Source organism: Dendrobates tinctorius, unplaced genomic scaffold (assembly GCF_039654945.1).
Source record: "Dendrobates tinctorius isolate UK_male_01 unplaced genomic scaffold, ASM3965494v1 ptg000206l, whole genome shotgun sequence".
Lineage (NCBI taxonomy): Eukaryota > Metazoa > Chordata > Amphibia > Anura > Dendrobatidae > Dendrobates > Dendrobates tinctorius.
The window spans coordinates 3,510,944-3,537,500 of record NW_027361873.1 but is presented as its reverse complement, the minus strand read 5'-3'; the positions used below and the strand labels follow the sequence as shown (position 1 = coordinate 3,537,500).

Here is a 26,557-nt window from a genome sequence, read left to right as displayed (position 1 = left end):
ATTTTAACAGGATCTTTTAACCTGACTGTCCCTATCTTATGAAAAGTCACAACTTTGGCATCGATCAGATTAATAGAAGAACCACAGTCAACAAAGGCGGTAGTCCCAACCGGACCGCCTGTAAGCTCTAGTTTCAAGGGAAGCAGAATTTTAGTAAGTGAGGAAAAGGGTACCTGGGAGTCTGGGCAACCTCCTCGATTGTTACCCAGACTCAGTCGCTTTCCTGACGGCTTCACTGAAGAAGGGCAAGAAGGACAGTTCCTTCTCCAATGTCCAGCGGATTCACAGTAAAAGCTCAATTGGTTGTTTCTATGGCGTCTCCTCTCTTTTTCCTCCAATGACGTGGCACCAACCTCCATGGGCTCAGGACTAGATGCAGAGTCTCTCAGATTGGAGAATAAAGGGGTCTCCTGCAGCTTGACCCTTCTTGCCCGCAGCCTACGGTCCATGTGGACAGCCTGGATCATAGCGTCCTCCAAAGAATCCGGTGGAGGAAGAAGGGCTAGGGCATCTTTCAAACGTTCGGACAGGCCTCTACAGAACAAACCCCGGAGGGCAGCATCATCCCAGGAGACCTCCGCTGCCCAGCGTCTGAACTCAGAGCAGAACCATTCAGCAGAGTGCCTCCCCTTTGTCACACTCATCAACATATCCTCTGCCAGACGCACTCTATCAGGCTCATCATAAATGTGCCCCAGAGCCTCAAAGAACAAATTCACAGACACGTTCAGGAGCAGAGGAAGAGAAAGAGAAAGCCCATGCCTGTAGAGCCCCCCGAAAGTAGGGAAATGACGACCCCCACCCTCTGGAACTCATCCCCGGAGGAGCGGGGCCTCAGAGAAAAAAAAAAGCTTGCATGCTTCTCTGAACGACCTGAACTCCCTTTATCCCCTGAGAAAGGGTCTGGCAATTTGACCGGAGATTCGGGGGATGCCAATAACACATCTCTATCCCCAGCATTAGGAGCCCCTTGCACAGTATCCACCAACTGTTGCTGGGTATGGGCCATCGTGCGCTGTTCCACATTAAGTTTGTGGAACATTTGGGTCAGGTGCTTGATCTGATCAGCCACAACTTGTATGGGATCCATGAGGATAACACACTTTTTTTTTTCTTCAGAGGAAAAAAAAAACTGAAATGGTCAGCTATAATGTCAGGAACACCGCACTGCACTTGCTCACTGTGCCACTGCGTGTGTCCTGAGTACAAAAACAGTGCTCAAAGATACCTGTGGAGAAGGGCAGCAGCGGAGATGATGCGTGCTTCAGACTATCAGGACCTGAAGCACGTGACTGCTGGGGGCATGGCCTAAGCTCCACAGAGCTAGGAGCTGCAGGGAAACTCCTAGAAAGGTAACTACAGAACAATGTTACCAAGGGACATAGACAGAGACAGAAACCAGATCAAGCTGGGTCAAAGCACGAGATAGCAATACAGTACCAAAGGGTTAGACAGAATGGATAGTCAGGATGTAGCAGTAGATCAGAAAACCAGAACGGGCAATAGACGGTACAATAAGGACAAACTGTAACGGAGTAACGATAGCCAAGCCAGGAGGTCAGAACCAGAAAAGACAATAGTACCAAAACGAGAGAAGGAGTACAGAGTGAGGGAACAGACCGGGTCATACACGGGAAGCAAACAAGCAATGCAGAATACACGCACACCAGGGGTCAGACACACCAGAACAACAGTATAGCTGACAGAGAACCTTGGTAAAGAGTGAGTATAAATACCCCTCCCAGATCCAGAAAGAGGCCACGAACACTTAACCCTGTGAGTGCAGGGCAAGAACCCAGTTCAAACCATGACATACAATAAAAAATGTATTTAAAAAAATATATACAAAATTTCAAATCACCACCCTTTTCCCCCCATTAAAATTTAAGAAAAAAATACACATATTTGGTGTTACTGCATTCATAAAAGTCCAATCTGTGGAAAATCAACCGGTCCGGAAGGGGTTAAGGAGTATTTTGGAGCTGGTATGGTTCATAAAACGCCTGAAAAATCACTGAACTGCTTGAAAGTCTCTTCTTTTACCTTTCAACTTGCTGGTTTTATGTTTGCTCTTTTCAGCATATTTTTCCTCTTCAGGTTTTGAAATACACTCGATGGGGATAAAAGGAAAATGCATGCTACGTCCAAACCTCCAGTGTCACTTGACTTTATGATATACCGTAGTTTTTTAAATGTATTTCTTTATTTTTTTGTATTGTTTTTACACCTGCTCAAGGTTCTAATATACCAATGAAGTGTGTTATGTTTCAATATTCTTCCTTTCCTTGTACAGAGATCTGGCACCACGAGACATCTCCGGAACTTCAGATCCATTTGTACGAATCTTCTGTAACAATCAAACTTTGGAGACCTCAGTAAGTATGCTGTTACTTTACGTGTGTACTGTACATGTGGATTCTAAACATCTGTTGGGGAATTAACTACTATTGGCCCATCTAACTAAACAAGCCATCAATAATCTGATGAACGAGCAAAATGCTTGTTCCCTGGAAAAAATGATTTTTTAATATGGTTTAAATCTGGTTTAAAGATTAACCATCATTTTAATTTAATTAAAATGACGGTTACACTATAAACATCTTCACTATCGGTTGCACATTGGTGATGTGCTGCCAATAATATCATCTTCTGTGGAAGATGGAGCACACTAACAGTCATTCTATCTTTACTAAGTAGGCCAGTAAACATGCGCCAATCGGCTTGAGTATAACTGATCTGCAGTCAATATTGGCTTTATCTCATCCTGGACTTTTGCACTGTACAGCATACAGTCTCTGAATCTCTCTGCCTGGTCTCTAGGCTTTTTGTTTGTTTTGTAAGTAAATTTAAGTGTTATTACATATCAAACTGAGTGGCAAAGTTTGCTAAACACTGTAAGGTTGGAAGGGGACATTATTAACCTCAAGTCAGGATTCCTAACCGTTGAGTCTTTAACTGTACTTATTCTGTCTAAACCACTTTTGCATTTTTAATCGCACGGTGATCAAATTAAGATGATTGCAGTCTCTGACAGTAGACGATTTCTGCATGTCCCCCTGTGTCAGTAATTGCTGTGATTGGCTGATCAATTCTGACCAGCAAATCGAAGCGATTTGACAATAAAGCCTAAACAAAATATCAACGTGACATGCTGTGATTGGTGCTGTTTGAGACAGCACCAATCACAGCAGTCAAAATGGAATGGAGAATCGAGAATTCACCTCTGAGGATTAACCTTTTTGGCTCCGATTGGCTGAACAATAGTTACTGACCAATCGCCACCAAAAGGGTTGATTTAAAATAATGATCGTCGCTCTGCGCGCCATCTTTTTCCCAGATCTGCATACAAAAATGGGGTTACTTGTGGAGGATTCCCACTGTTAAGGTACATTATTATTATTATTTATTATTATAGCGCCATTTATTCCATGGCGCTTTACATGGGAAGAGGGGTATACATAATACATACAAGTACAGTATGGGCTCTCGAAATACAACATGGCTTCCACAGGCTATTCCATCAAAGTCTGCACTCTAAAATGCACTCCTTCCATTTGGAGCTCGGTACTGTGTTCAAACAGAAGTTTTCCACCACATATGGGGTTTTGTCATACTCAGTAGAAATTTCAGAAGTCCATTTTCTCATGCTACCCTTGTGAAAATAAAAAATGTGGGGCTAAAACTAAATTTTTGCGGGAAAATTTGTTTTTTTTATTTTCACGGCTCAACATCATTGTAACGCTGGTGGGTGTAGACCCACTGCGCCACAGGCCAGGGTTCTCTGGGAGGGATGTAACTAACTGACTACTAGAAAAAAAATCAAACTATAGTCAGCTCACCCTTCTGTGAAGTCTTCATTAGGCAGCTGGCACTCAGTGTTAAGGGCTGGCGGAACACACCAAATAATAAGATGGTGTTTAGGTGCGTTCGCAGCCCGGGGTCCACCGTGCAGAGGTGTTAACTGCTGCTCGGTAATGGCGGACGCGATATGGCGGTGCAATAACGGCACACACGGGGTTAACCTCACCCAAGGTGTACCGAGGCGAACTCTTATGACTTATAGCCGCACTACCGCAAATAATAGATGCCGTAGCCTGTTTTCGCTCACAGAGCTCGGCAGAGTAAGCGCTAGCGTAACGTCACAGAACTCAGCCCTTAGACAGCAGGACTGAAGTCCCTCTAGACCGCTAGCGCCCGGTACCGCGACTGCGATACCAACAGGGATCAAATAAATGGTGTGTGCAAGTGTGCAGACGGCCGGTATGCACTGTGGCCTACAGGCTAGCCACTAGCAGGCGCTGACTCAGTCTCTAAACCCTAACAACAGACGTATCAAAGGGTAGGGGTTTCATAATGAGTCAGACACCAGATACATGCATCCATCATCATACACACCAAACTATTTGAGTCTATCTTAGCGCATGGCCGAGCGGCCATGCGAACCTTTTATAGCCGCAGGCGTCCGTGATCCTCCTTGCTTCTCGGATGGGCCAATCCGAACACGAGCAGGACCTGAGCACATGACCTTTGATCTCCAATGGGAGATCACTCCACAGGCATGCTCAGTGGCCCGACATGAGGACTTAGTCCCTGGAGGATCTTGCTGCTGAGCAGCATGCATTGCCAAAGCTGAACCAGGGGTGGCAGCAGCAAGCAAACCCACGGAGCTGGTCTGGACAGAGCGCCGGGACCGACGAGTTTGCTGAGCAAGCTCCTCTGCGGCTGGGGAGGATTGGGAGACCGTCGGAGGCAAGGCTCGGGATTCCCGTTGTGCAGCGCCGGAAATCCGACGCCTAACATTACCCCCCCTCCTAGGGCCCCCTCCTCTCTGAGCCTCGCTCCGCTCAAACTCTGCAATGAGAAGAGGAGCGTGGATATTCTCCACCGGCTCCCAGGTCCGGGCCTCTGGACCATGACCCTTCCAATCCACCAAGTAAAACTTTTTGCCCCGCATCACCTTGCATCCCACGATGGCATTGACCTCAAACTCGTCAGACGACAGATCTGATGTTCTGGCAGCTGGCTCAGAAAACCGGGACATGTGAACTGGCTTGAGGAGAGACACATGAAACGTGTCCGAGATAGCCAAGTGTGGTGGAAGGGCTAGACGGTAGACCACAGGATTAATCTGCTCGAGGACCTTGAAAGGACCGATGTAGCGTGGTGCGAACTTAGCGGATTCCACCCGCAGCCTGATGTTACGGGCAGAGAGCCACACTAGGTCGCCAGGGGCAAAGGTCAGAGCAGGGCACCGGCGGGTATCAGCGGAGGACCTCATTCTCTCCTTGGAGGCCCGGATAGCATCCTGCGTGCGGTCCCAAATGTCACGTGCTTCCACCGCCCAGTCTGCCACCTTAGAGTCGGTGGATGACACAGGCATGGGCACGGGGACTCGCGGATGCTGACCGTAATTTAAGAGAAATGGGGTCTGACCGGTGGAATCGGCTACTGCGTTGTTCAAGGCGAACTCCGCCCACGGCAGTAAGGATGCCCAATCATCCTGCCTAGCCGAGACAAAATGTCGCAGATATGTCACCAGGGTCTGGTTGGCTCTCTCCACCAACCCATTCGTCTCGGGATGATAGGCCGAAGAGAGATTTAGCTCAGTGCTGAGCAGAGAACAGAGCTCTCTCCAGAACTGAGAAGCAAACTGGGGACCACGGTCGCTGACAATCTTATGCGGCATGCCGTGTAGGCGGAAAACATGTTTAATGAACAATGTTGCTAGGCCTCGTGCCGACGGTAGCCGAGAGAGTGGTACTAGGTGCACCATCTTGGAGAAATGATCGGTGATCACCCAGATGACGGTGCTGCCACTGGACTTGGGCAGACCCACCACAAAGTCCATACCAACCATCTCCCAGGGCCTGTCCGCAACCGGCAGAGGATAGAGTAACCCAGCGGGCCGCTGCCGAGAGGGCCGATTCTGGGCGCAAGAGACGCACGCCTGAATATAGTCCTTGACGTCACGGGCCATATGCGGCCACCAGTATGTCCTCGCCAGTAGTTCAGTGGTCCGTTTGATCCCGAAATGACCTCCCACTCTCTACGAATGAGCCCACGAGAGGACCTCCGGTCGCAGATGGACAGCGACAACAGTCTTGCCCGGAGGTACAGACTCAAGAGCAACCGGAGCCACGGTCCTCAGGCTCTCCGATGGGACTATCAGTCAAGGCTCCTCCTCCTCCTCTGATGACACCACAGAGCGAGAAAGAGCATCGGCACGGATGTTCTTCTCCCCGGAGAGAAAATGTAGTGTGAAATGGAACCGGGAGAAGAACAAGGACCATCTGGCCTGACGAGAATTCAGCCGCTGAGCCGTCTGCAAATAGACCAAATTTTTGTGATCGGTGAACACCTGGAAAGGATGGCGAGCCCCCTCCAGGAGATGTCTCCATTCTGAGAAGGCCAGCTTCATTGCTAGCAACTCCCTGTCTCCGATGGAATAATTCCTCTCCGCCGGTGTGAAGGTCTTGGAGAAGAAGAAGCATGGGTGCTTCCGACCTTGCGAGTCCTTCTGGAAAAGGACCGCCCCAGCACCGACGGAGGAGGCATCCACTTCTAGAATGAATGGCTTATCTACATCAGGGCGATGTAGAATGGGAGCGCTAGCAAAATGGGACTTAATGGAAGCGAAAGCCTTGGAGACAGTCTCCGACCACAGTTTGGGGTTCGCACCCTTCTTGGTGAGGGCTACCACAGGTGCAACCAAAGTTGAGAAATGGGGAATGAATTGGCGATAGTAATTTATGAACCCCATAAAGCGCTGCACCGCTTTGAGAGAATGGGGTTCCTGCCAATCCATCACCGCCTGTAGCTTGGCAGGATCCATGGCCAAACCCTGGGCTGAGATGATGTAACCCAGGAAAGGCAAGGACTCCTGCTCAAACACACATTTCTCCAATTTGGCATAGAGGGAGTTGGCCCGCAGGAGATCGAAAACTTTGCGAACATCTCTCCGGTGGGAGTCAATATCTAGAGAAAAAATAAGAATATCATCCAGATAGACTACTACCGAGGTGGCAAACATATCGCGCAAGATATCGTTCACAAAATCTTGGAAGACGGCTGGGGCGTTACATAGCCCGAAGGGCATCACCAGATATTCATAGTGCCCATCTCTGGTGTTAAATGCCGTCTTCCATTCGTCCCCATCACAGATGCGAATCAGGTTATAGGCTCCCCGCAGATCAAGCTTAGTAAATACTCTCGCTCCCCGTAGCCTATCAAATAGTTCCGATATCAGGGGCAGAGGATACTTGTTCTTAACGGTTATGGCGTTAAGTCCCCTGTAATCGATGCACGGACGTAATTCCCCATTCTTCTTTTGGACAAAGAAGAATCCCGCTCCCGCCGGGGACACCGACTTCCTAATGAATCCCCTTGCCAGATTCTCCCTGATATACTGCGACATGGCCTCTGTCTCTGGGAGAGATAGGGGGTATACTCGACCCCGGGGAGGCTCAGCGCCGGGCAAGAGGTCAATAGGACAGTCGTAAGGGCGGTGCGGCGGAAGGATCTCCGCCGCCTTCTTGGAGAAAACGTCTGCATACTGCCGATATGGCTTGGGAAGCGAGGAGAGATCTGCAGGAACCTCAGAAGTAGCGACCTGAATGCAGTCCCTCAGACACCTACCCTCGCAGGACTTACTCCAAGCGAGGATTTTCCCCGAGGACCAGTCTATGTGGGGAGAGTGGGCCCGTAACCAGGGAACCCCTAGGAGGACCTGGTCGATACCTTCTGGCATCACAAGGAGAGACAGCATCTCCTGATGAGACGGAGACAGTGAGAGTCTCAGTGGAGCCGTTTGGTGGGTGATTAGGGACGGGAGTGTCGCCCCATTCACCACCCTAATGGTGACTGGCTGAGGTAGCAAGACCAGAGGGACTGCGTGTTGTTGAGCGAAGGCAGATGACATAAAGTTGCCCTCCGCCCCAGAGTCCACGCAAACCTCCACCGTCAGAATGGAAGACTCAAACTCTAACGCCCCTTTAAACAGGAGCTTGGAGGAGAAATTAGCTGTGTCTAGTAGGCCCCCTCCGATAACCACTAGACGGGGGCGTTTCCCGGCCGCTGTGGGCACTGGTTAGCGTGGTGCCCAGTCTGCCGACAACGGAAGCAGACTGGGGGTACCCGCACGGACCGGGCCCTGGACCCTGTGCGCGACACCTCCATGGCCTCTGGAGGCTCGGGCGGTGGGCCGAGGGGTTCCAGCGGTCTGGCAAAATTTGGAGCCAACTTATAGCGTTGGCAGGACCTGGAGCTCTCCAACCCTCGCTCAGTGAAGCGAACGTCAATACGGGTGGAGACTGTAATGAGCTCCTCTAGGGTGGTGGGCACCTCCCTGGTGGCCAGGGCGTCCTTGACATGATCAGCCAGGCCTCTCCAGAATATGGGTATGAGCACCTTATCTGGCCACTCCAGCTCAGAGGCCAGAGTTCTGAAGAGGATGGCATACTGGCTGACCAAAGACGAACCCTGGGTTAGCGCCAGCAACTGGAGTGCCGTATCATGTGTGACCTGAGGTCCCAGGAACACCTGTTTCAGAGCGACCAAGAAGTGGGTGGCACTCTGTACCAGGGGATCCCCACGCTCCCACAGTGGAGTGGCCCATTCCAAGGCCCTGCCCGACAGGAGGGAGATGATAAATCCCACCTTGGCCCGCTCAGAGGGAAATCGTGTAGCCAGCAGCTCTAGGTGAATGGAGCACTGACTCACGAAACCCCTACACGAAGCACTATCCCCTGAGAACTTCTCGGGCAGCGGGAGGCGGGACGAGGTCGGGGCAGGACTGGCCGTGGAGACACGAGCGACAGCCTCTGTAGCTGCCTGAACGGCGACCGAGGTAACATCCGCAGCTGAGGTGGAACGCTCTAGCGCTGCCAACCTACCCTCCAGCTGCTGGATGTACCTATGCAGTCGTTGTTCATCCGCCATTATCGGTCAGACCCTGGCGCTAAGATAATGTTAAGGGCTGGCGGAACACACCAAATAATAAGATGGTGTTTAGGTGCGTTCGCAGCCCGGGGTCCACCGTGCAGAGGTGTTAACTGCTGCTCGGTAATGGCGGACGCGATATGGCGGTGCAATAACGGCACACACGGGGTTAACCTCACCCAAGGTGTACCGAGGCGAACTCTTATGACTTATAGCCGCACTACCGCAAATAATAGATGCCGTAGCCTGTTTTCGCTCACAGAGCTCGGCAGAGTAAGCGCTAGCGTAACGTCACAGAACTCAGCCCTTAGACAGCAGGACTGAAGTCCCTCTAGACCGCTAGCGCCCGGCACCGCGACTGCGATACCAACAGGGATCAAATAAATGGCGTGTGCAAGTGTGCAGACGGCCGGTATGCACTGTGGCCTACAGGCTAGCCACTAGCAGGCGCTGACTCAGTCTCTAAACCCTAACAACAGACGTATCAAAGGGTAGGGGTTTCATAATGAGTCAGACACCAGATACATGCATCCATCATCATACACACCAAACTATTTGAGTCTATCTTAGCGCATGGCCGAGTGGCCATGCGAACCTTTTATAGTCGCAGACGTCCGTGATCCTCCTTGCTTCTCGGATGGGCCAATCCGAACACGAGCAGGACCTGAGCACATGACCTTTGATCTCCAATGGGAGATCACTCCACAGGCATGCTCAGTGGCCCGACATGAGGACTTAGTCCCTGGAGGATCTTGCTGCTGAGCAGCATGCATTGCCAAAGCTGAACCAGGGGTGGCAGCAGCAAGCAAACCCACGGAGCTGGTCTGGACAGAGCGCCGGGACCGACGAGTTTGCTGAGCAAGCTCCTCTGCGGCTGGGGAGGAATAGGAGACCGTCGGAGGCAAGGCTCGGGATTCCCGTTGTGCAGCGCCGGAAATCCGACGCCTAACACTCAGCACGGTTCCATAGAGCAAACGTACTTGGGAAGAAAAAAAAAAAAAAAGCAGCGAGTAGATCGCAGACTAAAATGTAACCTTTAATCCATTAGGTTAAAACATGAATGGCACAGGATTGCCGGGCATGTAGAAAAACACTTCAGAAACAGATGAAGATTGTTATGTCGAAACGCGTCATCTGTTTCTGAAGTGTTTTTCTACATGCCCGGCAATCCTGTGCCATTCATGTTTTAACCTAATGGATTAAAGGTTATATTTTAGTCTGCAATCTACTCGCTGATTTTTATTTTTTTCTTCCTAATTGACTACCAGGTATTCGCTAGAGCCTATGATGGTGAGTATAGGCTTTGCAGCCGGTAGTCACCAGGTACAACACAAGGCTGTCCTTGGGTCTGTAACAGCTGACCGGAAGGGAAGGTCAGAGGTGAAGGTGTGAAGTATTGAGGGGTGAGACTTTGGCATAGTCAGACGGTCCAAGGTTGGGGTAGGCAGAACAGGATTAGTAAAAGTAGCTGAGGTCAAAAGCAGAGAGGTTAGGCAGGACGGGTAAACAAGCCAGGTCATTAATGGGAATCGGAATGCAGAGGAATGCAGGAACCAACGTTAGGGCGGGGAGTGGTAGGAGGGGCTTCCTAATAAAGACCCTGCTTGCACTGGATGGGCAGGGGAAGCTAATCTCTGCAAGACACAGCATGGTTAAATTCCTGTAAAGACCGGCCACGCTCCCTAAGCCTAAATGACTGTCATAGCACAATAGCACATAGCAAGAAGCAGACCTGATGCAATGAGAAACCACATGGTGAATAGAGAGGCTCTGAGGAGGCATGCGGGTTACCACCGTGAAGGTGTCCCCCTCCCTTTACACCCCCTCCTTTTTTGTCCAGACCGTCGGAGAAACCTTTCGAGAATGGCAGTGGCATGGATGTTCCCAGTAGACTCCCAAGCCTTCTCCTCGGATCAAAACCCTCCAGTCAACCAAATAGAAGGTATTTTTCTACACCTTCTTAGAGTCCAAAATGTCCTTTGCTTCGAACATGTCCAAAGGACCTCTAGAAACAGACATAGGATCAGGAGAACAAACCTTGGAGAACTGATTCATGACTACTTGTGTCATGAATGTGACACACTCTGCTAGGACCTGTAGTACATCTGAGATTAAAATATTGCAGCCATTAGCTGAGCACAGGTCCTCTTTAAATCTACATGGCCAGTCATGAGTTAACAGAGTTTTGGTGGCATGGAAATAGTTTAGAGTTCGTCCCTTTCTATTGGCTGTGCTGCTTATTGGAACCACACCCTTTCATTATATAAACCTGTGCCTAGCTTCCCTCCATGGGAGCAATGTAATCTTCATTCTGTTCCTGGCTATATTGGAGAAAGTGGTCTGGAGAGTCGCTCTTAGTCGTTTGGAGATTGTTGCATGCGGTTTGATGTGAATACGTATATCTTCCCCTTTTGGCATTTTTTCATGTTGCTTTTCTCCCTCTTTACTGTGCACCCATTTCCCCTTAGTGTTTTATTCTGTTTGTATGCTGTTTGCTTGTGCCTTGGTTTCCCCCCTGTCTGTCCAACCTGTGTTTACCAATTCACTCCTGTCCACAGAGAGTTATGAGACCCAAGCATCTCCCCCTTCTGGGTTTAGGGATAGACTAGGACTCCCCTAGATTAAGGAAAAGTATAGGGTTCCTTTGCCCCAGCTTTCCTACAGTTTCAGCGTGAAAACTGGCTTCAAGAAAGAGACGTAGAAGGCATTCAGGATCCGAAGATTAGGCAGCAGTTGAAACTTATAGGACACCAGGTTAACCTGTTTGAGAACCTTGAATGGTCCAAGGTACCGAGGAGCAAAATTGTACAAAAGCACCTTCAGCAGAATGTTCTGAAAAGATAACTAGACCTTATCTCTGTGGTACTGAGGTGGAGAATCTCTCTTCTTGACTATGAATATTTGTCGCCAGTGTCGCCAGCTCTGAAGGAAGTCACCATAAGAGGAATCAGCAGCTGGTGTCCTGGAGGAAATAGACATAGGAGAGGATACTTGGGATGCTGGGAGTATACCACAAACAATAGATATGCTCCCCAACTTGGTTGTTCTGGAAAATTCCGCCCATGGTAGTAGTTGCGCCCAGTCATCCTGACAGGCAGAGACAGAGTGGCAAAGGTAACTCTCAAGGATCTGATTTGCCCATTCCACTTGCCCATCAGTCTGCAAATGGTACACAGAGGAGAAGTCCATCTGGACATTCAGCACCTTGCACAGGGCTCTCCAAATCTTTGAAGTGAACTGAACTCCACAATCGGAGACTATCTGGAGAGAAAGACTGTGGAGACATACATGGTGGAAGAAATGCGTAGACTTATCCCTGGAAGACTTTTTTCTGTCACATTGTGAATAAGTGGTTATGAAGTCCCAGACATGCTTGACCATCGAGGGCCACCAGAAGCGGCGAGCAATCAGTTTGGTGTCGCCAGGACAGAATTCTCCTTCTAGCAGAGAAGACAAAGGTCTTGCCTTGGGTAATGTCTTTTAAAAGGACAGGGGCTGCCTCTATAATCCTGACCGAGTCAATGATGTGCTGAGGCTCCTCCAGGAAATCAGTCACATCAAAGGATTGAGACAGGTCATCTGCCTTTAACAGTTATTTCTGCAGGATGGAAGTGCAATTCAAAGTTGAAACAAGCGAAGATTGCACAACTGGCTTGACTAGGATTCAACTACAGGGTGGACTGCAGGAAGGTCAGATTCTTATGGTCCATGTAAATTATCACCGGAGAGCTGGCACCCTCCAGTAGACGTCTCCACTCTTCAAGCACCATCTTGTTAGCCAGAAGCTCGCTATCCCCAATAGTATGATTTTGCCAAGCCGGCGAAAAGTTTTGAGAAAAACAGACTCCCCCAAAGAAGTTCTTTACAAAAGAACTGCCCCGGCACCAATAGATAAGGCATTTACCTGCAAGAGAAACTGCTTGTTGGGATCGGGGTGATGCAGCACCAGAGCACTTGTGAAGGCCTCTTCCAAATGCTGGAAGGCCAACACTGCCAACTTATGCCAGTCTCTGACATTGGTCTCCTTCTTGATTAAGGCAGAGATACGTGCCACAAAGGAAGTGAAGTGCTGGAGAAATTGCCTGTAGAAGTTTGCAAAACCCATGAAGCACTGAGGGGCACGTTGAGGACCAGGCAGGATAGAACACCAGAAACCTTCTCAGGATCCATTTCAAGACCTTGGTTTGAGACAATGTAGCCAAGGAAGGGCAAGAAGGTTCCTTCAAAGACACATTTGGACAATTTAGCAAACAAATTGTTCTTCCGGAGACGCTGCAGTTTTTGGCAGACATGTCCTCTGTGGTAAGAAAGATCAGGAGAGAATATCAGGACATCATCCAAATACACAACCACTGAAACATAGAGGACATTCCAGAAGATGTAATTAACGAACTCCTGAAACACTGTGAGACGGGCATGACGAGATACTTATAGTGACCGTCATGGGTATTAAAGGCCTTTTTCCCTTATGGATACAAATCAAGTTGTAAGCTTACAAGGCAGTACTGAGATCCAATTTAGAGAAGATATTGGCTCCCCGAATTCTGTCAAAAAGCTCAGAAATCCAAGGCAAGGGGTTTTTGTTTTATATTGTGATTTTTGACTGTCTATACAGGTGCGTAGGGAACCCTCGGTCTTAGTCACGAAGAAGAAGCCAGCACTGGCAGGAGAGGAGGACTTATAGATTAATCCCTTGACTAAATTCTCTTGGATGTCTTCAGACATGGCTCGGGTTTCATAGAGGAGACCCAAGCCCACGGTGAGGGTGACAGGTAGCAGATCACCGGGACAGTCATAAGGTATGTGAGGTGGCAGATCCTTAGCCTTATTTTCATTGAAGACGTCTGCAAAGGCATGGGAATGGATGGGCAATGAGGCAAGGTTCGAAGGGACAGGAGGGTGGAGTCTTGTGAGTGACCTTGGCTAGGCAGTTGGAAGCAAAGTGCAATCCCCAGTGAAGTACCTGATCAGAGGACCAGTCACCAGTGAGTGTAGGCGCAGCTACGAAAGGCCCAGGGGAACAGAATTCATTGATCTGGATAGTATGTAGAAGGAAATCTTCTCTGTATGCATCACACCGATCCACAGCATGACTGGCAGAGATTAATGAATTGAGCAGATTTAGCCAGGAGTTGCCCGTCTATGGAGGCCATATTCAAAGGATGATCCAGCCATTGTGAAGGGAGCTAAAGTCAACGGACGGGATCCAGATGAATGAAGTTGCCTGCAGAGCCAGAATCCAGATGGGCAGCAATGGAGAGGGACATCTCCTGCCAGATCAAGGTAATTTCAGACATTAGTCATAGATAGCAATTACCCTCTGGCCAATCCTAGGTGCTGGGGTTTCCCGGTCTCACAGAGCACTGGCAAACAAAGTATCCCTTGCCTTCACAATACATCCACATGTTCTCTCTGTACCTCCACTGTAATTTTTGTACAGAAAGCGTAGTCCACTCAACCTGCATTGGCACAGTAGCTGGTGGTGTCACTCATGGTAGCAAAGAGACCTGGAAGTTCGGAGCCAGTATGGGTAGTCATCTGGCAAAAGGAGACGCTTAACCTAGTCCTGAGCTCACTCATAGAAACGGAGAACAATCCTGGTGGACAGGTGTACGTATAATGGCATCCAGCAAGAAGGTAAATCTCTGACAGCCAACTCATCCTTAATTTGACGCCACCAGGGCTTCTTCGCTCCAAGTCAGCTCCACAGCCAAGGTATGGCAGCGTAAGGCATACTGGACTACAGTATCCATGCTCTGCCTTAGACTCAAGAAAGACAAGGCAGCAGAGGAAGTATGGCGTGGAACCTCAAAAACCAAACGGAACATCTGCAGAAACCTCTCAACATCGCGGGTGTCCAGACCTTCATGCTCCCCTAAGGCTAAATGAATTCCATATCATAAGCAGCATTGCTGCAAGAAGCAGACAGAGCAGGATGACATGACGCGGGAACTGACTGAAGCACTTGGGGGTTTAAGGTGCTCACCAAGCATCTAGAAAAATTCCTTGAGGGGTCAAGTTTTCCACTGTTTTTAAGCACATCCGGGTTTCCAAACGCGACATGTTGTCCCCTTTCGATTCCTGCCAATTTTGCGTTCCAGAAGTCCCTTCCGAACCCTGCCGTACGCCCAAACAATAGGTTTCAAGATAAGATAATCCTTTAATCGTCCCACCATGGGGAAATTCAGAAAAAAAAATAGCAGCATGCTGCCTTGCTGTATCCCTAAGCAGCAGTATAGCTTCTCTGGAGTAGACAATAGGGTCTTTTTCAGTTCCTGGATTTCCCAACACAATAGATCCAAGTAAAAACAAGGTAAAAAGTCTATCGAAGGTCCAGGTCCTCTTATGGTTTTCCATAGTGCAATGTCCTTTGGAGTAACACTAAAAAAGAGAAACCACCACATAAGGGGTATCCACGTAGTCTGGCAAAATTATACAACACATTTTTGGGTCCATTTTCTCCTGTTACCCTTGTGTAAATAAAAAATTGGGGCTCAAACAACATTTTTGTGTGAAAAATTACATTTTTAATTTTCACGGATCAACGTTATAAACTTCTGTGAAGCACCTTGGGGTTCAAGGTGCTCAGCACACATCTAGATAATTTCCTTGAATGGTCTAGTTTCCAAAATGGGGTCACTTGTCAGGGGTTTCCACTGTTTAGGCAAACGAGACATGGTGTCCACTATCGATTCCAGCCAATTTTGTATTCCAAAAAGGTCAAATCATGCTCCTTCCCTACCAAGCTCTGCCGATTGCCCAAACTGTAGTTTTCCACCACATATGGGGTATCAGAGTACTCAGGAGAATTGCACAACAAACCGTATGGTGCATTTTCTCCTGTTACCCTTGTAAAAATGCAAAATTTGAGGCTCAAGTGACATTTTTGTGGGACAAAGTAACATTTTCATTTAATAAATGAAATTAAAGTTACCGTAATAAAATTCTAGAATATGGTTTTGAGCAGTTTGAAGGGTGCAGTTTTTAGAATTGTGTCACTTTTGGGTAGTTTCTGTCACATATTCCACTCAGAGTCACTTCAAATGTTGATGTGGTCCCACAATGGTTTTTTAAATTTTGTTTGAAAAATTAGAAATTGCTAATAAACTTTTAATCCTTCTAACTTCCTAACAAAAAAAAATCATGTTGCAAAAATGATGCAGATGTAAAGTAGACCTGTGGTAAATGTTATTTTTTAACTAGTTTGTGTGACATAACATTGGTTTATGGATATAAAAATTAAAAGTTCGAAAATTGCAAAATTTTCAAAATTTTCACCAAATATCCTATATTTTCACAAATAAACACAAAAAATATCGTCATAAATTTACCACTATCATGAAGTACAATATGTCAGAAAAACAGTCTCTGTATTGAAGCATTTCAGAGTTATTACTACTAGAGATGAGCAAATTTGCTCAGATTTTGGTCTCGAATCTGATTTTAACATATTCGGGCCATATTCTACCAATATTTGTGCCGAATGTATGTCTTATGATCGGTTCCGAACATATTCGGTAATTTCTACTCCCGTTGACTCGAATGATGTTCAGCTATGTTTGACGAATATTGCAAAAACAATATTCGAATCCGATCGTATTTGGAACCAAATCCCAACATATTTGCTTATCTCTAATTACCACATAAAGTGATACTGGTTAGAATTTTAAAAATTGGCCTGGTCAGGATGGTGAAAACAGGCTTTGAGGCAAAGAGATTAAGGATGCTTTCACATTTCGCTTATCTTCACGTTCTTGATTCCCATTGGGCCTTACGTCCGACACACCCTCTTTCCCACCGCAAAACTGGATTCGGACATATGGTCCGATGGGGCCAGAGACCATAATGATGACAGCATTCTTGCCTATTTAGTATGATGGATCTCCAACAATGTGGAGGATAACTAATTATATTTTATTTTCAATGATCAAACTTTTACGGATGCAGTGATACCAAAGAGGTGTTTTTTTTTACATAATACGAAAATTTATTAATTTTACTTTTTTATATAATCAGAACTATAGTGTATGTGTATCACATGTTATGAGGAAGGTTGAGGGGGTATTCTGAAATTAGCAAATAAAAGTTATTCCTTCTGTATTAAAAAGTATTACAATTTTCAAACATAGTTTCTGTATCAGTTCTGTTTAGTATCTTAATTAGCAGTCATTCAGTAAGAGTTTTCATTGTTTACTCAGGTTTAGGGCTCGAGTGTATAAATCAGACGAACTGTATGCTGTCCTATTTTGTGGACATCACATAGTGACCTATGTTATTCATATGAACGATTTTTTTCTCAATCCAACTGTCCGTCAGAAAAAAATTGCAGCATGCATTACTTTCATCCAAGTCTCAAATGACACACTCACATTCAAGTCTATTGGTGCGAGAAAAAAAATCAGATCTCATCAGTGGCATCTGATTTTTACGGGCAGATTTCTATGATAAACCTAGGAAACTGTATGTGATCATGTAAATGTTTATGGTAGTTGTATGAAAATAGATTGTACGTGGTGTGGTGTAGTGACCACTGTGTCCGCTAGAGGGTGCTGTGTGGGTGTCCCAGGAGAGAGGATGAGTGGCAGGATGTTGAATGACCGTTATGTATCTCAAGGTGGGTGGCCTTGGGATGGAAGCTTGAATATGTGTATTGATCAGCAGAGGTACTGCTGAGCTTTCATTACACTATGTCAGGTAGAGCTTTCCAGGTAGCTACCTACATCTAGAATGCCATAGTAACGTATATGTGTGTGAATGATTGAAGGACCTGTGATGAGGTCATAGCTATGTGATCCGGTGGGTGTGACTACGGACCATATAAGGTGGCCAGGGTAGGTCACATGAGAAAATGCTTGGACCTGGTTGGTCCATTTGGAAGGTCTCGCTGGAAGATCTGTCTGCCTTCCTGAAGTGCCTGTGTGTAATGGCTGCATGTGTCTGAGAGTTCCCAGAGGAGGGAATGGACGTCTGCAGTGTGGTGAAGCAACCATGTGGTAACCTGGCCACGGGATGAGATAATGGTGAGGCTAGAGAGCCTGCGTATTGGACATTGCATAAACCTGTGTGACTACAGGGTTAACAGAGTGGAGCTCTGTCATTGACACTATGCTGTTTGATATGAACTTTCTATTGATTTGGTTTATGATGCCTGAATAAACCACATGGACTGTTGATGTTTTATGGAAAACCTGTGCCGGATCTGGTTATTTGGCTGCAAAGCGAGTATCCCCAACCTGAATAACAAGCGCTACCTTACAGTGGACGTCACACAGACATAAAAAAAACGGACACACGGATGGAACAAAGTTAAAAATCTGAAAAATATCGTCCGCATTTTCTGGATGAAACTTTTCATATGCTCGTCTGCAGACGCCTGTGATGCCGCAGGCGGCGAGCGCTAAGAGTGGACCCTCTGGACCATGGAACAGACCTACCCCTGGGAGAGCTGACCTAGGGGAAATCGACCCCTATACAGGGATCGTCAGGAGCAAGTCCAGAGGTCACTAGACCACGGTAGCTGAAACCAAGAGGGGCGTTTCAGGCAGTGAATGGAGACCGAGACTGAGTGGAACCATGGGAGGGTGGAAGACCAGTGGTGTAGGATCCGGGAACACGGATACAAGGACACCAGACGGGAAACAGGATGGACACCGGGAGCAGACGTCAGGACGGAACTACTGGAAGGCTGAGGCGTTAGGCAGCTGTGAAAAGAGAAGGCGTTACATGGGAAGGGGATTATACAGCCTGGGCAGTATACTGGAGTACTGGTATATAGAGGAAAGGAGAGGCACTAAGACATGAGCGTGCGGTAGCAGGCAGGGCAGCGCAAGTGTGCATAATATAATAATATAATAATAAATTTTATTTTTATAGCGCCGACATATTCTGCAGCACTTTACATTTCAGAGGGGATTTGTACAGACAATAGACATTACAGCATAAGAATAATCACATACAGTAGATTATAACAAATACCAAGAGGAGTGAGGGCCCTGCTTGCAAGCTTACAGTCTATGAGGAAAGAGGTAGACACGAAAGGTGGGTGGTAACAGTTGCCCTGATTGTATGGACCAGCCATAATGTTAAGTGTGTAACAGTACAGACACAGAGGGCTAATGGATGCATAAAGCATGTGGGAACATGATGCTGGGAACCTGGTTATGGTAAAACTTTTGGCTCTGCCACACAGGGATAGGTTAGGTTAATGTGTTGAGGTGATAGGCCAGTCTGAATAAATGCGTTTTCAGGACACGCTTAAAATTGTGTGGATTGGGGACTAATCGTATTGACCTGGGAAGTGCATTCCAAAGAATTGGCGCGGCACGTGTAAAGTCTTGGAGACGGGAGTGGGAGGTTCTGACTATTGAGGATACTAACCTCAGGTCATCAGCAGAACAGAGGGCGCGGGTAGGGTGGTATACTGAAACAAGGGAGGAGATGTAGGGTGGTGCTGAGCCATGGAGGGCTTTGTGGGTGAGGGTAATAAGTTTATACTGAATTCTGGAGTGGATGGGTAGCCAGTGTAATGACTGGCACAAGGTAGAGGCATCGGTGTAATGATTGGTGAGGAATATGATCCTGGCTGCAGCATTCAAGACAGATTGGAGAGGGGAGAGTTTGGTAAGAGGGAGACCGATTAGAAGAGAGTTACAATAGTCGAGACGAGAATGAATAAGAGAAACAGTAAGAGTTTTTGCAGAGTCAAAAGTAAGAAAAGGTCGAATTCTAGAAATGTTTTTGAGGTGCAGATGACAAGAGCGAGCCAGTGATCGAATGTGGGGGGCAAAGGAAAGCTCGGAATCAAGTATGACCCCAAGACAGCGGGCATGTTGCTGGGGAGTAATAGTGGAACCACAGACGGAAATGGCAATGTCGGGTGTAGGTACATTAGTAGCGGGAGGAAACACAAGGAGTTCAGTCTTTGACAGGTTCAGTTTCAGATATAGTGAGGACATGATATTAGACACAGCGTTTAGACAATCGCCAGTGTTTTCTAGAAAGGCTGGCGTGATGTCAGGAGAAGAAGCGTATAATTGGGTGTCATGAGCATAGAGATGGTACTGAAAACCAAATCTACTGATTGTTTGACCAATAGGGGCAGTGTACAAGGAGAAGAGGAGGGGGCCTAGAACCGATCCTTGAGGAACCCCAACAGTAAGGGGAAGGTGAGAGGAGGAGGAACCGGCAAAAGAAACAGTAAAGGAGCGGTCGGAGAGATAGGAGGAGAACCAGGAGAGAACGGTGTCCTTGAGGCCAATGGAATGGAGCATAGTGAGGAGGAGCTGATGATCCACAGTGTCGAATGCTGCAGAGAGATCCAAGAGAATTAGCATGGAGTAATGACCATTTGATTTAGCTGTTAGCAGATCATTAGAGACTTTAGTGAGGGCAGTTTCAGTGGAGTGTAAAGAGCGGAAAACGGATTGGAGAGGGTCGAGAACAGAGTTTTCTGAGAGATAGCGGATAAGACGGGAGTGGACCAGGCGTTCCAGGAGTTTAGAGATGAAGGGAAGATTAGAGACAGGTCTATAGTTAGCGGCACAGTTTTGGTCGAGGGATGGTTTTTTAAGTAGTGGATGTATGATGGCATGCTTAAATGAGGAGGGAAAAATACCAGAAGAGAGAGAGAGGTTAAATATTTTAGTTAGGTGAGGGGTGACAGCAGGGGAAAGGGACTGGAGGAGATGTGACGGAAATGGGTCACTGGTGCAAGTAGTTGGGCGAGAAGATGCAAGGAGCCTGCTTACTTCTTCTTCTGTGACTGGTTCAAAATCAGAGAGTGAGTTAGATGCAGTGGGGGAGGGAGGACAGTGCATGGTATGAGGGGATTTGGAGATAATTTCCTGTCGGATCTGGTCAATTTTTTCTTTGAAGTAATTGGCCAGATCGTCAGCTCGGAGCTCCGTGGTTGGGGCCTGTACTCTTGGATTGAGTAGAGAATGAAAAGTGTCAAAGAGACGTTTCGGGTTATTGGACAGTGAGATGATGAGGGTGTTGAAATAGGTTTGTTTGGAGAGGTGAAGGGCAGTGTTGTATGTTCTAAGCATAAACTTAAAATGGATGAAATCTTCGTGTAGATTGGATTTTCTCCACAGACGTTCGGCGCACCTGGAGCACCGCTGCAGGAAACGTGTTTGCACCGTGTGCCAGGGTTGTCGCCGTCTGCGTTGTGGTGTTCTATTTATAGGGGGTGCAAATTCATCCAGGGCACTTTGAAGTGTTTCATTGTAATACTTCAATGCAGAATCAGGACATGAGAGGGAGGAGATAGGGGCCAATGAAGACTGCAAGTTCTTCAGAAGTTTCTGGGTGTTAATGGCCTGTATGTTTCTATAAGTCTGGACAGTGGGGGTGACCTGAGCAGCCTGGCAGTTCTTTATAGAGAATGAAAGAAGATTGTGGTCAGAGAGCGGGAGAGGGGAGTTTGCAAAATCATCCACTGCACAAAGCCGAGAGAAGACCAAGTCAAGGGAGTTTCCGTCTTCATGCGTTGGAGAATTAGTAAGCTGCGAAAGGCCAAATGAGGAGGTTAGAGATAAAAGGTGAGTAGCAGATGGGGAGAGGGGAAGAGCAATGGAGATGTTGAAATCTCCCATGATGAGGGTAGGGATGTCACAGGAGAGAAAATGTGGAAGCCAAGTGGCAAAATGATCCAGGAACTGATGGGAGGGGCCGGGAGGACGATACACCACCGCCACTCGCATGGAGAAGGGGGTGTAGAGTCTGACGGCATGGACCTCAAAAGAAGGGAAGACAAGTGAGGGTACTTGAGGGATAACCTGAAAGGTACATTTTGGTGATAGGAGCAGACCAACGCCTCCACCAGCTCTATTGTCTGATCTTGGGGTATGAGAGAAGTGTAGCCCCCCGTATGAAAGAGCAGCAGCAGCGGTAGTATCTGACTGCTGGATCCAGGTTTCAGTAAGAGCCAGGAGGTTAAGAGAATTAGAAAGGAAGAAGTCATGAATGAAGGAGAGTTTGTTACACACTGAGCGAGAATTCCAAAGTGCACAATTAAGAGAGACAGATGGCATGCAGGGAATATTAATAAGATTAGAGGGGTTTCTGAGTGTAGCAGTGGGGGGGTTTGGGTAGCAGTAAGAGCGCAAGCTAACAGGGCAGCAGACGCAGGCCAGGGTTACAGAGCAGGTAGCAAGCAAATAACCAAGCACCTCCCCTTAGAGGAGGTGTCCTGAAATACCCCATGATTCACCTGGATTGGCTGCTGGGGTTTACTGGACTGGGGCATCCAAGGGCATAAAATACTGAAGAAATGCACGGGTGCCCTTTAAGGGACCTGGCGCAGACGCCGGGAAGAGCGTGCAAGCGGAATCTGAGGAGAGACACAGCAGGGCCGAGCAGAGACAGCGTGTCAGGACTCGGGAGAGAAGCCAGAGGGACTAAAAGCGACAGCGGGAGGGCGGACCGCAGCGGACCAGGTAAGTGACTGGCGGGTAGGCACAGCGGTGGTGACAACGCCCTACACAGATTGATAGATCTGACATACTCACCATCTGTATATGGACCACAATGCCAGGACTGACCACAGGTTTTCCAACCCGAGCATACAGACACATTTGAGGCTCCAAGTTTGGAAGACCCGAGGTCTGTTCTGGTATTGAGGTCTGTATATGAACCATCAAGTACATTAGTGTGAACTTGGCCTAATGGTAATTAATCCTACACTTATGTGTTCATCACATGACCAAGACAGATTTCAATGTAAGCTTTTATTCAGTGACAGCAAACAAAAATCTTGAAAACTTTGCAAAACTAATAATATCTAATATATAAAGCTCAAAGTGTGTATGTATGTGTGTATGTATGTATGTGTGTGTGTGTGTGTGTGTGTGTGTGTGTGTGTGTATGTGTGTATGTCCGGGATAGGCATCCGCACCGTCGCAGCTACAGCCACAAAATTTGGCACAGTCACACGTCTGGACCCCGAGAGCGTCCTAAGCTATGTTGTGAGGCGAAATTTTAACCCCGCACGTTCCAATTCACCAAACAATTTTGCCCCTATCTACATACTGGGTGGAAAAGTGTGTTTGCGCCAAGCCCCGCCCCTCATTATGATGTCACAATGGTTGCCATGGCGACACTGATGTCATCATAGGTTGCAAGCCCCGCCGCCGCTCATTATGATGTCATAATGGTTAACTATGGAATGGAGGATGTGTGATGAGTATATGGGCACCGGACTATGGGATGGAGGATATGTGATGGGTATATGGGAACGGGACTATGGGATGGAGGATATGTGATGGGTATATGAGCTGTGGGTATAATAGATTATTTTTAAAACAATAATGCCTCATCAGAAAAGGAAGACCATGGCACGAAGGTCAGCTGATGCAAAAAGAAAAGCTGCATTACGGGCCAATGAAAAATGTGAAGACCGAGAAACAAGGCTGACACACATGAGAATAGCAGCTGCTTCCTCAAGAGCCAATGAACTTTCTGAGGAGAGGGAAGCAAGGCTTGCAGACAAGAGAAGAGCTGCTTCCTCAAGACCCAATGAACTTTCTGAGGAGAGGGAAGCAAGGCTTGCAGACAAGAGAAGAAGAGCTGCTTCCTCAAGGGCCAGTGAACTTTCTGAGGAGAGGGAAGCAAGGCTTGCAGACAAGAGAAGAGCTGCTTCCTCAAGGGCCAGTGAACTTTCTGAGGAGAGGGAAGCAAGGCTTGCAGACAAGAGAAGAAGAGCTGCTTCCTCAAGGACCAGTGAACTTTCTGAGGAGAGGTAAGCGAGGCTTGCAGACATGAAAACAAGAGCTGCTTCTTCAAGGGCCAATGAACTTTCTGAGGAGAGGGAAGCGAGGCTTGCAGACAAAAGAAGAAGAGCTGCTTCCTCAAGGGCCAGTGAACTTTCTGAGGAGAGGGAAGCGAGGCTTGCAGACAAGAGAAGAAGAGCTGCTTCCTCAAGGGCCAGTGAACTTTCTGAGGAGAGTGAAGCAAGGCTTGCAGACAAGAGAAGAAGAGCTGCTTCCTCAAGGGCCAGTGAACATTCTGAGGAGAGGGAAGCGAGGCTTGCAGATATGAAAACAAGAGTTGCTTCCTCAAGGGCCAGTGAACTTTCTGAGGAGAGGGAAGCGAGGCTTGCAGACATGAAAACAAGAGCTGCTTCCTCAAGGGCCAATGAACTTTCTGAGGAGAGGGAAGCGAGGCTTGCAGACAAGAGAACAAGAGCTGCTTCCTCAAGGGCCAGTGAACTTTCTGAGGAGAGGGAAGCAAGGCTTGCAGACAAGAGAAGAGCTGCTTCCTCAAGGGCCAGTGAACTTTCTGAGGAGAGGGAAGCGAGGCTTGCAGACAAGAGAAGAAGAGCTGCTTCCTCAAGGGCCAGTGAACTTTCTGAGGAGAGGGAAGCAAGGCTTGCAGACAAGAGAAGAAGAGCTGCTTCCTCAAGGGCCAGTGAACTTTCTGAGGAGAGGGAAGCGAGGCTTGCAGACATGAAAACAAGAGCTGCTTCCTCAAGGGCCAATGAACTTTCTGAGGAGTGGGAAGCGAGGCTTGCAGACATGAAAACAAGAGCTGCTTCCTCAAGGGCCAATGAACTTTCTGAGGAGAGGGAAGCGAGGCTTGCAGATATGAAAACAAGAGTTGCTTCCTCAAGGGCCAGTGAACTTTCTGAGGAGAGGGAAGCGAGGCTTGCAGACATGAAAACAAGAGCTGCTTCCTCAAGGGCCAATGAACTTTCTGAGGAGAGGGAAGCGAGGCTTGCAGACATGAAACCAAGAGCTGCTTCCTCAAGGGCCAATGAACTTTCTGAGGAGAGGGAAGTGAGGTTTGCAGATAAGAGAAGAGCTGTTTCCTTAAGGGCCAATGAGTCATCTCAGCAGAGAGAAGGCCTACTTGCCACTAGGAGAATTGCTATTTCTTCCACCAGGGCACAGGAAATGGTTAGAGATTTGAAACATGCTGCTTTTTGTTACCAGTCACACATAAACTATCAGGATAATCCTACAGTTCAGATAGAAAAAATGGATGTGGTCTGCATGTACTGCAGTGCCCTGAAATGGAAAGATGAACCGCCAGGTTTATGCTGTGCAAATGGCAAGATAAAACTTCCACCTCTCCTGTCACCACCAGATCCCCTAAAGTCTCTGATGACAGGTACCAGTACCATATCAAAGCATTTCTTGGACAACATCAGGAAGTACAACTCCTGCTTCCAAATGACATCATTTGGTGCAACAAGAGAAATGTTTACAACAGGATTTATGCCGACATTTAAAGTTCAAGGACAGGTTTACCACTCAATTGGCTCACTGCTTCCATTACAAGGAGAAGAACCTCAATTTCTTCAACTCTTCTTCATGGGAAATGCAGAAGCAGAGGCTCAGCGAAGATGCTCTTTAATTCCTAACACTCGCCTTGATATTGTCACTATTTTGCAGCAGTTCCTTCACTCCAACAATCCATATGTTCAACTTTTCAAGACTGCACTTGAATGCATGCCAAATGACGATTACAAGGTTGTCATTCGAGCTGACAAAACACCACAAGGTGAACATCAGCGACGTTTCAATGCTCCCACATTTGATGAGGTTGCCATCTTGATTGTAGGTAATCACAGCAAAGCTCAAAATCCGTGTTGGATCATCACTGCAATAGATAGAAATTGACAACAGGTGGGTAGTGCCTTATAATCCTTTGCTGTCAAAAATCTTCCAGGCCCACATAAATGTCGAATATTGCCACTCTGTTATACTTGATTGATTTATCTGTAAATATGTCCACAAAGGAAGTGATCAAGCAGTTTTTGAACTGCAGAAAAATTGACCTATTATTGATGAAGTTGAGGCATTCCAGATGGGCAGGTACATAAGCAGCAATGAAGCTGTTTGGAGAATACTAGGATTCTCCATTCATGAGCACTACCCACCAGTTGTGCATCTGAGTGTGCACTTGGAAAATGGACAGAGAATTTACTTTAACCCAGCAAACTTACAGCAGCAGCTCCTAACACCACCTAAGACCACCCTCTTGGCATTTTTTGAGCTGTGTCAACAAGACCCTTTTGCAAAAACAATTCTCTACTGCGATTTACCAAAGTACTACACTTGGAATGCCTCCAGAAAACCACTGGAACGGAGGAAACGGGGGCTTGATATTGAAGGCTATCCAGGGGTGAAAGCAACTGATACTCTTGGTCGCGTCTACACTGTTCATCCGTCAAATGCAGAGTGCTTCTACCTGCGCATGTTACTTCATGTTGTCAAAGGCCCTACATCATTTTCTGACCTGAAGACCGTCGGAGGCCATGTGTGTGAAACATTCAGGGAAGCTTGCCAAAGAAAAGGACTTCTGGAAAATGATGGACACTGGGACATGACCCTCAGTGAAGCAGCAGCCACACAAACCCCAAAGTGACTAAGACACCTCTTTGCTATTATTCTAACAACCTGTAGCATTTCAAATCCTCTTGAGATTTGGACAAAGTACAAAAATGATCTCAGTGAGGACATCCTCATGCAGATTAGAAGGGAAAATCCACAGCAACTCATCAACTTCACTGAGGAAATGTTCAATGAAACTTTAATGCGCCTTGAAGATCAGTGCATAGCAATGTCAGGAAAAGCCTTACAGTTGCTTGGTTTGCCTGCTCCAATAAGAAATCCTG

The 26,557-nt window shown here is 47.4% G+C and overlaps 1 protein-coding gene across 1 annotated transcript in view; it reads left to right on the top strand.

Annotated features, from left to right (window-relative positions):
• The window catches only part of RASAL1 (RAS protein activator like 1), a 270,898-nt gene that overhangs the window by 187,832 nt on the left and 56,509 nt on the right, over nt 1-26,557 (top strand). The window contains exon 6 of the mRNA XM_073554111.1: nt 2,294-2,375. Coding sequence (XP_073410212.1) covers nt 2,294-2,375 — 82 coding nt within the window. The remainder of the gene's footprint in view (nt 1-2,293; nt 2,376-26,557) is intronic.